Below are 12,478 nucleotides of genomic sequence, written 5' to 3'. Positions count from 1 at the left end.
TCCCAAAAAGATTCAATGTGGCCCTTGAGTAAAAAAGGTTGGAGCACCTGCTGCAGACGAACAGCATCCGTTTGTCTTTAAGCAGGTCCATAAATACTGTCGCAATAAGAAACTTTTCACAAGATCAGTGACTTGCATAGTCTCAGTTTCAAGTTTTTGTTGAGCAAATCACGATTTGGAAACAGCTCCCCGAGGACGTTATAAGAAGTTTGGTTCAGATAGCTGACTTTTCTTCTGTAGTGCCAGGTGAAATGCAAGTTCATTACCTTGAAATGATATTAAAACAGAAAATATTCGAAAAACTTACATTTGGAACAAATGCACCAGGTAAAACAATTTCACTCATACTGTCATTTTTTCGTTGTCCATCACACATTGCATAAGCGCACAACTTTCCTTTCCTGGGCAAAGCTGGATCATCAAGTCCGTCCCTGTACGACTCCTGCTGCTGAAATATCCTTGTAGGTTGCGCGGTTGCCTACAAAAGCTCGAGCTCTGAAAAGCAGCCGTGTCGTCGGGAATCGTAGAGTGGGAGAATCGGTCCCGTTTAATATTGCTAGTCAGTACCGAGCTGGGGCGATTACGCTAGACTTGTGAAAACGCAGCGGGAAATTCACTGCAGACTGAAACGAAAGAAGTGATCAATATGTGCGATTAACCGAGAAACCTACTCGGATTCGAACATGGACCTCTCGCTGTCTTTTGTTTTGACCCCGCCGCCTGCGACTCATGCTGGAAAGGAGGTGTGCCCAGAGCTCTTCTCCAGACTTTTTATTTGATTCTCGTAGATTCGAGAGTGTTTTTTTTCGGGTGACATGGACGCATACTTTCGGGCGAAGACAATTTTTCAGTTAGATCTCACCTGTTCGTCGAAGGAAAAGTGGCGAAATATGACATAATGGTGAGTTTTGAATAATTAATGAACTTTCGTCTGTGTCGAGAAACTTGTCAGAAATATGTCGCACCGGAAGGTGAAGGTGACAGGCAACTTCAGAATGCTCAAAACTTTTAACACATTGGGAAAATACGGTTGACGTGCCTACTGGGAATTGTTTCGAAATATTAGAAGACTGAAATTCTCAAGTAATGCTCTAACTTTCACGAAACTTTTTGAAGCCTCATTATTGACAAGAGACTGAAACAACTCTTGTTCCAGAATATGTGTTGACATGCTTAATTCTCAGTAAGATTTTTTGAACAAATTAGAAATGCAGATACTTTTTTTATTAAAAACTCATTATTCAGAATTTGACACATTCCACTTATTGAAAACTCCTTGAATATCTTATTCAGTATTTTTGCCTATAAACTCTTGAAACCTACCTAGAAGACCGAGATCAGTGTGAAGAAATAGAAAATATGTCAGGTGACACAATTAATACGGATTGTGGATTCAGAAACTTTCTTTTCTAACAACTGACTGAGGCCAGTTCCCTTACAGCCCCCTACGAGTTTGAGGAATAATTCACCACAGCTCCCTTCGACTGTCTCTCTGTTTTAAAATCTGTTTTTCCTTTACCCAGCTGTCGCAGCCCTACGAACGACAACTCAAAAGTCGGAACTTGTGCAAGCTGAGGACTAACGAGGTCTTACCTTTTGACGTGTGATTCCAAGCACGGATTGGACGATAGGAAGTGAAAATCAATCGTTTGGTCTTGCGGTTTGAAACACCGGTTCACATAGCGGTCGATTGAGTAAATGGATCAAACCATACACTTCAAACCATCCGGCTACCGTTCCACCGTTCCACTCTGAGGAATGATTCTCCGCAGCTCTCTACGACTATGAGGAATATATCTGATGGAACGGAGCTTCGGAAAGGAAACACCAAAATATGTTCAGTGGGGTTCAAAAACCAATAACTAATACGGAGTTTTACAAGTTTGTAATTTCTATCATCCCATTGTTCAACTTTTCTGTATATTCAAATAAATAAGCAGTTTTTTGAATGATCATCATCGGAAATAAAAAGTGTACAATTCTGCCACGAGAAGTCAAACCTAGAAATCCAGTGAGGGGACCAAGACTTATGGGTAGGATTGAAAAATAGGTCAGGTGGGACAATTAATATGGATTCTTTGAAAAAAAGGCAAAACTTTCACTTATATATTATATATATTATATATATATACATACATATATATATATATATATATATATATATATATATATATACGTATATATATATACATATATATATATATATACATATATATACAAAAAAATTGTCAAAAACTCCGAAAGAAAGAAAGGAAGCATTCAATTTCGAAATGAACTCTTCACTAAGATGTTTAGAGCATGCGTAGAAGAAACTTTCAGATACAAGCTGGAAGAAGAAACAACTACTTTCACATGAATATTGAATCAAACGAATGAAAAAACCTTCAAAACAATTACTTTCATATGAACATCAAAAATCACTTTTTCTTATTCAGTTTTTACTCCACACACCAGCTATTTGAATTGAATCAGATATCATCTATAGAAACGTTACACAATATAATATTGGAAAACTTTTTTTTCGAAAAGTTTTAATGAAGTTTAACTTCGGCACTTGTTTGTGCTTTATATTTAACTTAAAATGATGCGGCCAACTGCGACCCACTGACGTTCAGTGTTTGTCAAATTCAACTTTTTTTTTGGAAAAAAATTGAAAAAGTGAATTTCTAGATCGAATTTAACAAAAAATTACCTGAAAAAGTTGTGTTTACGGCAATTTCATATCCATATGCCAAATTCTATGCAACTAGGATAAAATTAACGTTTTGCTTATTTTTGACATATATCCCCTTTATTTTAAAAAACAAGTTCAGTTAATTGTCATCAATTCATGTATACATAACAAACCCATCATGGAGTTTAACTTTTCTGATAAATTTTTACTCATACGGACATTTTTAAAGAGAAATTAAAAATTTGCTATAAAAATTTTAACATGACTGGTGCAAAGTTTCAATCACTTGGCTATTTTCTTAAACAAACGTCAGTACCTTCAATTTTGAAAAAGCAGACACAACTCAAAAACTGCAATAAGTATTAATAAAATTACTAGAGTTGAAATTCCATGAAATTTCAATATTCAGTATTTACAGATTATTTATAAACACTAACTAGGGCGGTAAGGATGCTTAATCACGTTGAATAACATTTTTAAGTAGGTCTTGACAAACAAAATGCATGCTATGGTAGTGTCAAGTTGTTGATTTACTTGTCAAGTTTTTAACAGTTATTGTTGCAATAATGTTGTTTCTTCAGGAAAGAATAGAAATAGTTTCAATATGTGGTGAGAATACACCATACCGGCAAGTAGGTTCAACATACTACTGTGTCAATGATAATGTCGAAATTCAGAGAAATAGGATCCGTAGCAAATCAATGAAACAAAAAGTGTACCGAAGTAGACCATTTACTGACATACAACATCTGGAAAATACCATTCGCGAGTGCTGTGCAAATGAAAATTCCCGATTTATTAAAAATGCAGTTACAGATGTCAGTAGAAGGACCATAATTTGTATTGAACGACATACTGAAATGTAGGCTATAATTGTTTGACAACCTCATTTAGATCAATAAGTAATTTTTTGTACACATTGGTATTTTATATGATTTTATTGTTGTTCAAAATTTATAATAATAATAACAGTTCTATCGAAATTATTTGCATTTTTTTTAGTTGCCTCTGCTTTTTCGAAATCAAAGGTTTGTTTAAGAAAATAGCCAAGTGATTGAAACTTTGCACCAGTCATGTTAAAATTTTTATAGCAAATTTTCAATTTCTCTCTAAAAATGTCCGTATACGTAAAAATGTATCAGAAAAGTTAAACTCCATGATGAGTTTGTTATGTATACATGAATTGATGACAATTAACCGAACTTGTTTTTTAAAATAAAGGGAATATCTGTCAAAAATAAGCAAAACGTTAACTTTATCCTAGTTACATGAAATTTGGCATATGGATATAAAATTGCCGTAGACACAACTTTTTCAAGTAACTTTTTGTTAAATTCGATCTAGAAATGCACTTTTTCAATTTTTTTCAAAAATAAAGTTGATTTTGACAAACACTGAACGTCAGTGGGTCGCAGTTGGCCGCATCATTTAAAGTTGAATTCAAAGCACAAACAAGTGCCGAAGTTGAACTTAATTGAAACTTTTCGAAAAAAAAGTTTCTCATATGGTTCGCACTTTAATGGTGACACTGTATATGATATATTGTTGTCCGGGTTTTGAACCGCGTCTGTAATTTTCATCGTTTGGATGTTTCGGCTCCTGCTTTGAAGCTATTTCAAGAATCACCTAGATTTGTACTTACATGACTCGTGGACGAGGTCGTAATCCTCCTTGTCCCCAAGTCTCGTTACTAGCTCTATGTTTGCTGTGTTCGTTCGTTAATATATGTGAGTGGGAAAGTATGTATATACAATCAATTGCCTCAAAAACACTTCACTAACTTTCTTCGAAAGCTTCTGATATCCTCTTCCATATTCTCTGTTTCACTATCACTGTCATCATTTGAATCAATAATGAATTTATTTCCACCATTAATATGGAAGTGTCCAATCTTCATATAGTCTTTTTCAACTAAAATTATTTTCTAATTCTTTTCTGTCAGTCTTCTTCGGTAATATTAAAAACTTTTTCTTTGATTACCTCTATTACCTTCTTATCAAATTTTGGAAAATAATGTTTACACCTGATGCTTTGTTTCAATTTTCTCCAAATCAACTCGATGCGACTGAAAATACGAAAATATGGGGGAAATCTCAATATGTTGTATCCATACTTTTTAGCAATACTCTCAAGGGCATACACTTTTTCAAGTGTTTTTGTCTGTAAAACTTCAAGTAGTGGGTTTTTGGTATAGTTATCTTCAAAATACAAATTGTTATCCATTAAAAAACTTTGTATTTCATCTTTCCTCGAATTTTTATTCGATACTTTGATGAGCTGTCGCGAATGTTGGGAAGCGTTGTCAAGAACTATTACACTATTCTCATCCAAATTTAGGATCAATGTGTTTTCAAACCATTCCTCGAAAATATTATCTTTTATGTTTTTATGATAGTCAACATTGCAGTATTCAAGATTTTTCCACATAATTTCAAAGAATTCGGAACCCACGATGATTAGTCGCAATCCTGTGTTTGCAGGCATGTTAGGCGTACACATTCTCGAACCATCAGTCCACCTTTTCGTAGTAACTGTGTCGTGAGTGTCATACCATATACATGTCCCCTTGTTGCATTACCTGAAGCTATCTTCTCCATTGTACAGCACCATTTTGTTCAGGTGTACTCTAAATGGATAATGTCCAATGAAAAGCCTACCAGTGGTTCTGAACCGTTTCTTGCTCTTTGCAAGCAGTTCTTCAGTTGACTTCGCAGGTGGTCCTTTTGAAAGGTTTTTGAGTGTATCTTCGAAAATGTTCACCAACGTGGAGTCTAGGCCCCATATATGAAGGCGATGGTTCGTGTCATCAGCTTATCAATCACTTGTGATCTATGAGTGTCCACATAATCAGTATAGTAAACACAATTTGAAGTCATGACAATGCATGAGTGAAATTTTACTCTTGAAGACGGCTTTAAAACACGCATAGTTGAAAAAAATTTAAATATTATGTTCTGTACCATTCAAATGATTCCATAAAGAGGCAGGCTACTATAAAAAGCGAAAATATCAATTTTGAAACGTCAAAATTTGAGGTTGTCGTATTGTCAAAATATCTATATAATATTTTCTAAAAACTCCAGCATACTGTAATTCAAATAACAAAACCTTTAGAGGAGTTTCAGCACAAAAGGGAACTGGAACTAACATCTTCAATACTATTGAGGCCAACTGTACATTATCTCCTGTATTTTCTACCATTCTATTATCTGTAGTACCATTGTTATTTTCTTCATTGGACGTACTGAAACATAAATATATTTCGAAAATAATAGGATTCGCGAACTAACAAATGGAAGAGTCTTTTCCTTTTTGTTGTTCACCTGGAAACAGGGTACTCGAACTGTCCTAGTGCTTACGTGAGACAAGAAAATCGTACAGACGGGATGTCAAGATCATTGAAATAATGAGATTCTTAAATGAGGCAGGGTTTGCAGCCCCGTACTTTATGTAGTATGCTCTACTTTCGGCATGCATGCTTTATTAAAGTTGACTCACAACGGAAAAGATTTATATAACAGCGGAGACGAACAGAACTTCATTCTATAACAAATTCACTGACTCAACAACACTTTGTTACAAAACAAAGTATGACTGTGATTTTAATGGTTTCAAGCGAAATATCGTGAATTTGTTAAAAATAAAGAGAAAATATTTGAAAGAAAACTTTTATTTCCAATTAAATTTCCATTCATCAGGCCTGTGCTTTTACTTTGAAAGAAAATCTTGATTCACAATATACAAGCTCATGCTGATTTTTCGGTGGATCATATCCAACCGTTCAAAAATGTATAATTTTTTGTAGTTTCGACGTAAAAAGTGGGTTCCAGTTTGATGCCGTGGTAAGTGAAACAAAGAGATTTCTTGGAAAATGAAAACAATAACCCAAGTCAGTGAAGTTCTTTGGATCATTGACCTTTGTCAGAGGAATTATTACATTTCCATATAGATAGAAATATATTTTGTTCAATCTATCCACCTCTGCATGAAAATGAAATGTTTTAATTCCACTAACAAAGGTCATTGATCTAAATAACTCCACTGATCTTCAATCAGTACTTTTAGGGAAATGATTTACTAACTGTGTCTTGATTTAGATTCAGCTATTCAACAGCATTGTTGAAAGTAGTCGACGATATACACACAACTATTGACAGTTATGAATCGAGTATCTTATTTCTTATCGATTACTATATGGTGTTTGACAGAATTACCTTTTGATGCTGATAGCCCACTTGAATTACATTGTATTCTTCTCAGATTCGGCGGAACTTCTTCAAAAGTTATTTATCAGGTAGTATTCAAAGTGTGATAATGAGTCAAAAATTTTCAGATTGTGTTGGAATCTTTGCCGGGATTCACCTCAGGAATCTGTTTGTTATTCACAGTTTCCATACAAACCAATATCTACAGCTATGATGATGATACCCAAATCTTCAAATAATTTTCACTTGCAGTGTCGTGTCAACAAATTGATCAATATTAGAGCTTCCTCCTCACGAACTCAAAGAAATATTGTCTTATGATGAAATCATGGATAGGCTCACCTATTACTTGTTAAAAATTAATAACACCGTCAATGATAATAATCTAATAATTTGCACAAACATTTTTTCAATTCTAGACGCGTTTCGCTAACACCATAACCAACATGACATGTATAGTTATAATGGCATAATAAAAATAATAAATATGCTTTATTATCACAAGAAAAACTTGTTGGCGAAGTGAATTACAAAATTTAAAAAAATATAAATCAGTAATGAAATGAAAAACTATAAATTATCAAATCTTACACTAACTCAACTTAGTAGATCAAATGTACAATATTCAATATAGGTGAATGAACCCTTCACTTTGAAAATAACACAAAAAATCCACTAAGTAGAACCATTGAAGTATTCTTGTAGACTATGATGACCCTTCCAACTTCCGGCCTATAGCACTTACTCCCATCCTTGCTAAACTCATAGAAAAACTAGTGAAAAGCAGAATTTTATGTTTTTGTAATGATAATAACATCCTTACTTCTCGTCAATTTGGATTCCAAGCAAATAAGGATACTAATGATGCTATGTTCTCTCTGTTAGAAACGATATACTCCGAATATAACGCTAAAGAAGCAGTCGCTGCTATTTTCTGTGATCTATCGAAAGCTTTCGGCTGCGTCAACTTTGAGATCCTTCTTAATAAGTTGCAACAGTATGGCTTCAGAGGCAACACTCTCCACTGGTTTCATTCGTACTTATCAGGTCGCAAACAGGTGGTTAAAACAACTCAAACTATCAAATGTGGTGTACCACAAGGATCGATCCTTGGCCCAATTTTGTTTCTTATCTACATAAATGACTTAGCTTTTATAGATATAACGGCCACAATTACTCTCTTTGCTGATGACACCACTTTATTATGGCACAACAAGGACATTCCTACCCTTCAAGATGCCATCTCAGCTGACATCAACAAAATCAAAGAATGGTGCGACTGCTATAAGTTATCATTTATTATCAATAAAACTAGCATACTTACTTTCCACTGCAACTTACCTGAGATCTGCCTTGGTGACAAAATCTTAGACAGAATACATAATTATAAATTTCTAGGGTTGAACATTAATGATAAACTGAAATTTAAAAATCACACAATAAACTTAAGCAAGAAGCCTATGCACTAAGAGTAATTTCTAGAGAACTAGGCTACTCCCATTCAAGAACAGCTTATTTCGCTCTAATAGATCCCCATATTAAATATGGAATTGCCTTCTGGGGAGTCTGTTCTAGAAATTTATTTCAAATGATTTTTGTGCTCCAAAAAGGGGCTGTCCGATATATGTGCAAAGCAGCTCCCAGGGATCCATGCAAGCCTCTTTTCATAGCTCACGGTATTCTAACAGTAGCTGCCCTGTTTATCTTGGAATCAATTTGCTTGATAAAAAAAATATTCTTGTGCATCTCCCCCTTCCTCATATAATACTCGTAGCCACAATAGTAACATAGATCTGCCTATTCCTGCGAGCTCCCTTGTTAGGGATTCAATTATATTCAACGGAATCAAACTGTTTAACCACTTACCAGCCCGAATTAAAGAAATTATAGTGCTTAACAAATTCAAAAAGCAGTTAAAATGCTACTTGTTGATAGGGCCTATCATTCAGTTCAGGAGTATCTTGACGATTCACTTGAATCTCAACTTTTATTTCTATGTCTTGTTATTTCCAGCTGAATATCTCAGTGTATTTCACATTTTTAGCTTATGTTTATTGTATTTTGTTTGAATTGTGTATGTTTTTTTATGTAGATTTTTGTATCTTACATATCATTTATGACTTTGTCTACAAGATGTAGTTCTTTAGACAATAAAGTATATTTGATTGATTGATTGATTGATATAATAGGGAATATTCAAAAGATTTTTACGGTCCTTCTAGAATACTTGTGAAAAAAGTTATTCGATTTTATGCTTACTGGCAGATGATTATGATTTGGCTTGATTATGAAAAAATGAATCCTCAACTAGACTTGAGGTGAGGAGTCTTAGACTAAAGTCACTACTTCGAGTCGAATATGGAGTGGTAATTTAGTCAATTTCTGTTCTATTTACGTTGAGTAAGCGAATCGTCTGTAAGATGAACAGTGCTATGAATATTCCTCTGCATGAATCCCTGGGTTTGATATAGTTCTTTTTCGTATTACAAGTACGGAAGATAAAAAAGTTGGAATACATACTCTTCAAAACGGTATTTCATATCGAAGTTGGAAATCAATTGAAGCGTGGTAGCCAATTTTTGCATTTTTAAAATCCAGCTCCTTAGAGACCACTATCAGTGCAAAACATCTGGAGGATAACTGATTCCTGAGCTGTCTAACGTGTTCATCAAAGATTAGCCTATTATTATCAATGAATACACCCAAGAATTTTGTGTTAAACTTATTTTGCAAGATACCATTGTCCCTGGGAAGTTTCTCAAGCAAACATTTGAATAAAATTACACATTTCTTGGCATTCGGGGACAGCAGATTAGCACCACACAACTTTTTTGTTTTATCCTAGTCGGATAACATAATTCAACCCAATTGTGTTTTTCTCTTTCCATAAAATGCTGGTTCCTTCCGCAAAAAGCGCGAAGCTGCCAGATGTATCAATCGTTGTTCAATCATCAACATATAAATTATAAAATGGGACCCAACACAGAACCCTGTGGTACACCTGTTTTGATTGGCTTCATTCCTGAGACTTCCGTTGTTTAAACCATTTATTCATGCCCTGCGATATCATATTGGTGGAGTTTTCTCAGCAGTATATCATAATTGACGCAATGAAAGGTCTTGGAAAGACGAAAAAATGTGTCTGCAGCATTTATTTCCAAATGAAGTTCACATAAAAATGGAAAAATTGCATGATAGTGGCTTTTTCAGCCTGGAATCCGAGATGGTTGCTTCCTATTGAATTTTTGTCTCCTTAAAAATTTTCTCAATGTTTTTCGCTATGGTTGGGATTGGATAAATAGGGCGCAGATTGGTGGAATCGTCCAAATCCCTTAATCTTCGTACGGGGATCACTATAGAAGTTTTTGGGGAAGGCCGAGATAGAGCATAATTTCCGTTCTGTTTTGGAGACTAACCAGTGTTTATATGAAGTGTGCAATATTTTGAAAACAAATCATGAGTCGTTCTAATACACTGAGTGAAATTATTAGTCAACAGGGTAAAATATCACTAGTATTGAACCAGTTTGAATTCAAAGAGCACAACTGGAACGAGTGTTAACATGAACCAGAGCTAGAAAACATTATAAAGAGGCATATATTAACTACATAGACCAAAAAAGAGCAGAGAGCCATCTAATAGAGAAACCAAGCAAAAAATTAGGTCAGTATAAGCGAAAAACATTATGGCGTTGATGATCTCACTGTAGAAGTCCTGGGCTGTGCGAGAAAAAATATTTATTATGCCCGGCAAAAGACACATTGCCTTAAATACAATGGTATAAAAAAAGTAAATGTTAATGACAAAATAATTAACACACTCATATTCTCCTGCAACGGTTATTCAGATTACTTGGGTAAATCAGAAATTGCTGAGGTTTTTAGCGTCACTATTTTCCAGGTTTGAAGGCCATGTATTCTTAGAGTTTCTTCCCAACGTTTCTTGGGCACAAGTGGCTAGCTTCCTCAGAGTTAATATATCCGATATATCTGTGTCTGGCTCAGGTAAATTAGGTAAAGCGTGTTTATATCGATTCAGGTAGTCTGGTGTGATAATACCTGTACCTGCATTTGGTAAATTGCCAATAATGTTCGTTGACCCTTTTCTACCTGCCGTGATGATGTTTGCTATTCTTGAACTTCTAAGAATGGGACACCATATTCGATTGAAGTTCACAGCTTTTTTTTCTGTTAAAATTACCTGTTTGTGGATTTCTATTGCCTCCCGTTGCCGATCCTGTGGTTTTCATCACCAAGTGCGTGTTCGGTTACAGCTGACTCGTCTATTTGGTTTAGTGTGCAGTTTCTTTCATGTTCCTTCAGTCTTGTTTCCATGGATCTTTTGGTGGTTTCGATGTATACCTTTCCACAAATGGTATGCGATAAATCCCTGCTGCTGATAGTGGATCCCTTTTTTCTTTAGCCGACCTGAGGCTTTGTTGAATCTTCTTGGTTGGGTTTGAAAACTGTTTGTTTTGATGTTGTTTCCCCAATATAATTCTTCAGTTATGTTTCCTGTTCACCATGGAGACTGAACAAGAGCTAGATGTACTAATGGAAGGATATGGTTTTTCACTAGTTCGGACTTCCATTGTCTACTATATAAAATGATTTGAAATCCCTGAAACAAGTAAAAGAGAATAATTAAAAAAGAATAGTTGAAAATAACAATTATATTAAGCAACAATAAACCTGAAATGAAATGGTAGTGAAATAACCTACAAGTAAAAATATAATAATTGAATAAATAAATATTAAAGGAATGAAAAAAGAAAATAATAAAAAAATAAAAAGTGTAGAGATTCCAAGTCACGTTAGTGACTTGGAATCCACTTTTTATTTTTATTTTCTTTTTTGCATTCCTTTAATATTTATTTATTCAATTATTATATTTTTACTTGTAGGTTATTTCACTACCATTTCATTTCAGGTTTATTGTTGCTTAATATAATTGTTATTTTCAACTATTCTTTTTTAATTATTCTCTTTTACTTGTTTCAGGGATTTCAAATCATTTTATATAGTAGACAATGGAAGTCCGAACTAGTGAAATTCATCACGAAACATTGTCAATCACCTTCAAACAAAGGAAGGATATGGTGCTAGACCGAAAATTCACGCACAAGGATAGTTATCAACATCCTAGTCAAAAAAGAAGAGTATTTTTTTAATTCTTTCTTTCTTTATTTGAATAGAACTGGCCGATACTTGATGAAAATCCATATTAAAAAACTAATCGATACAGTTTATTGTATGACTTTCACTATAAATTCACTATAAATATATTTATAGTGAAAATCTTACAATGAACCGTATTGATTAGTTCTTTCTTTCTTCATTCAGCTTCAGAAAAACTACATTGGAATCGTACGATGTGTACAAAACGGAATTGAAATAAGTTTAATTAAAGGTACATTCCTATCATTTCTCCTGATACAGTCTAAAATAATGTATTCATATACAATACGATACAATATATACATCTTTATACAATAATACTCTGGTTTTTCCCAGAGTGGGGTAGAATACACCTGGGCGTATGTCCCCTGTTTTGTTGTGCTTTTTCCACCACACTTGAAGAAGTATTCAACTTCTGTAAT

At 34.3% G+C, this 12,478-nt stretch overlaps 1 protein-coding gene across 1 annotated transcript in view; it reads left to right on the top strand.

Moving 5' to 3' along the window:
* Positions 1-547: 547 nt before the first annotated feature.
* Positions 548-12,478, top strand: part of GABA-B-R1 (gamma-aminobutyric acid type B receptor subunit 1) — a 418,797-nt gene continuing 406,866 nt past the window's right edge. The window contains exon 1 of the mRNA XM_074182811.1: positions 548-901. Coding sequence (XP_074038912.1) covers positions 899-901 — 3 coding nt within the window. The 5' untranslated portion in view covers positions 548-898. The remainder of the gene's footprint in view (positions 902-12,478) is intronic.

Source organism: Leptinotarsa decemlineata, unplaced genomic scaffold, assembly GCF_025532065.1.
Source record: "Leptinotarsa decemlineata unplaced genomic scaffold, Ldec_3_MD MMD2_tig00026328_RagTag_RagTag, whole genome shotgun sequence".
Classification (NCBI taxonomy): Eukaryota; Metazoa; Arthropoda; class Insecta; order Coleoptera; family Chrysomelidae; genus Leptinotarsa; species Leptinotarsa decemlineata.
This window is presented reverse-complemented; position numbering and strand designations above follow the sequence as displayed.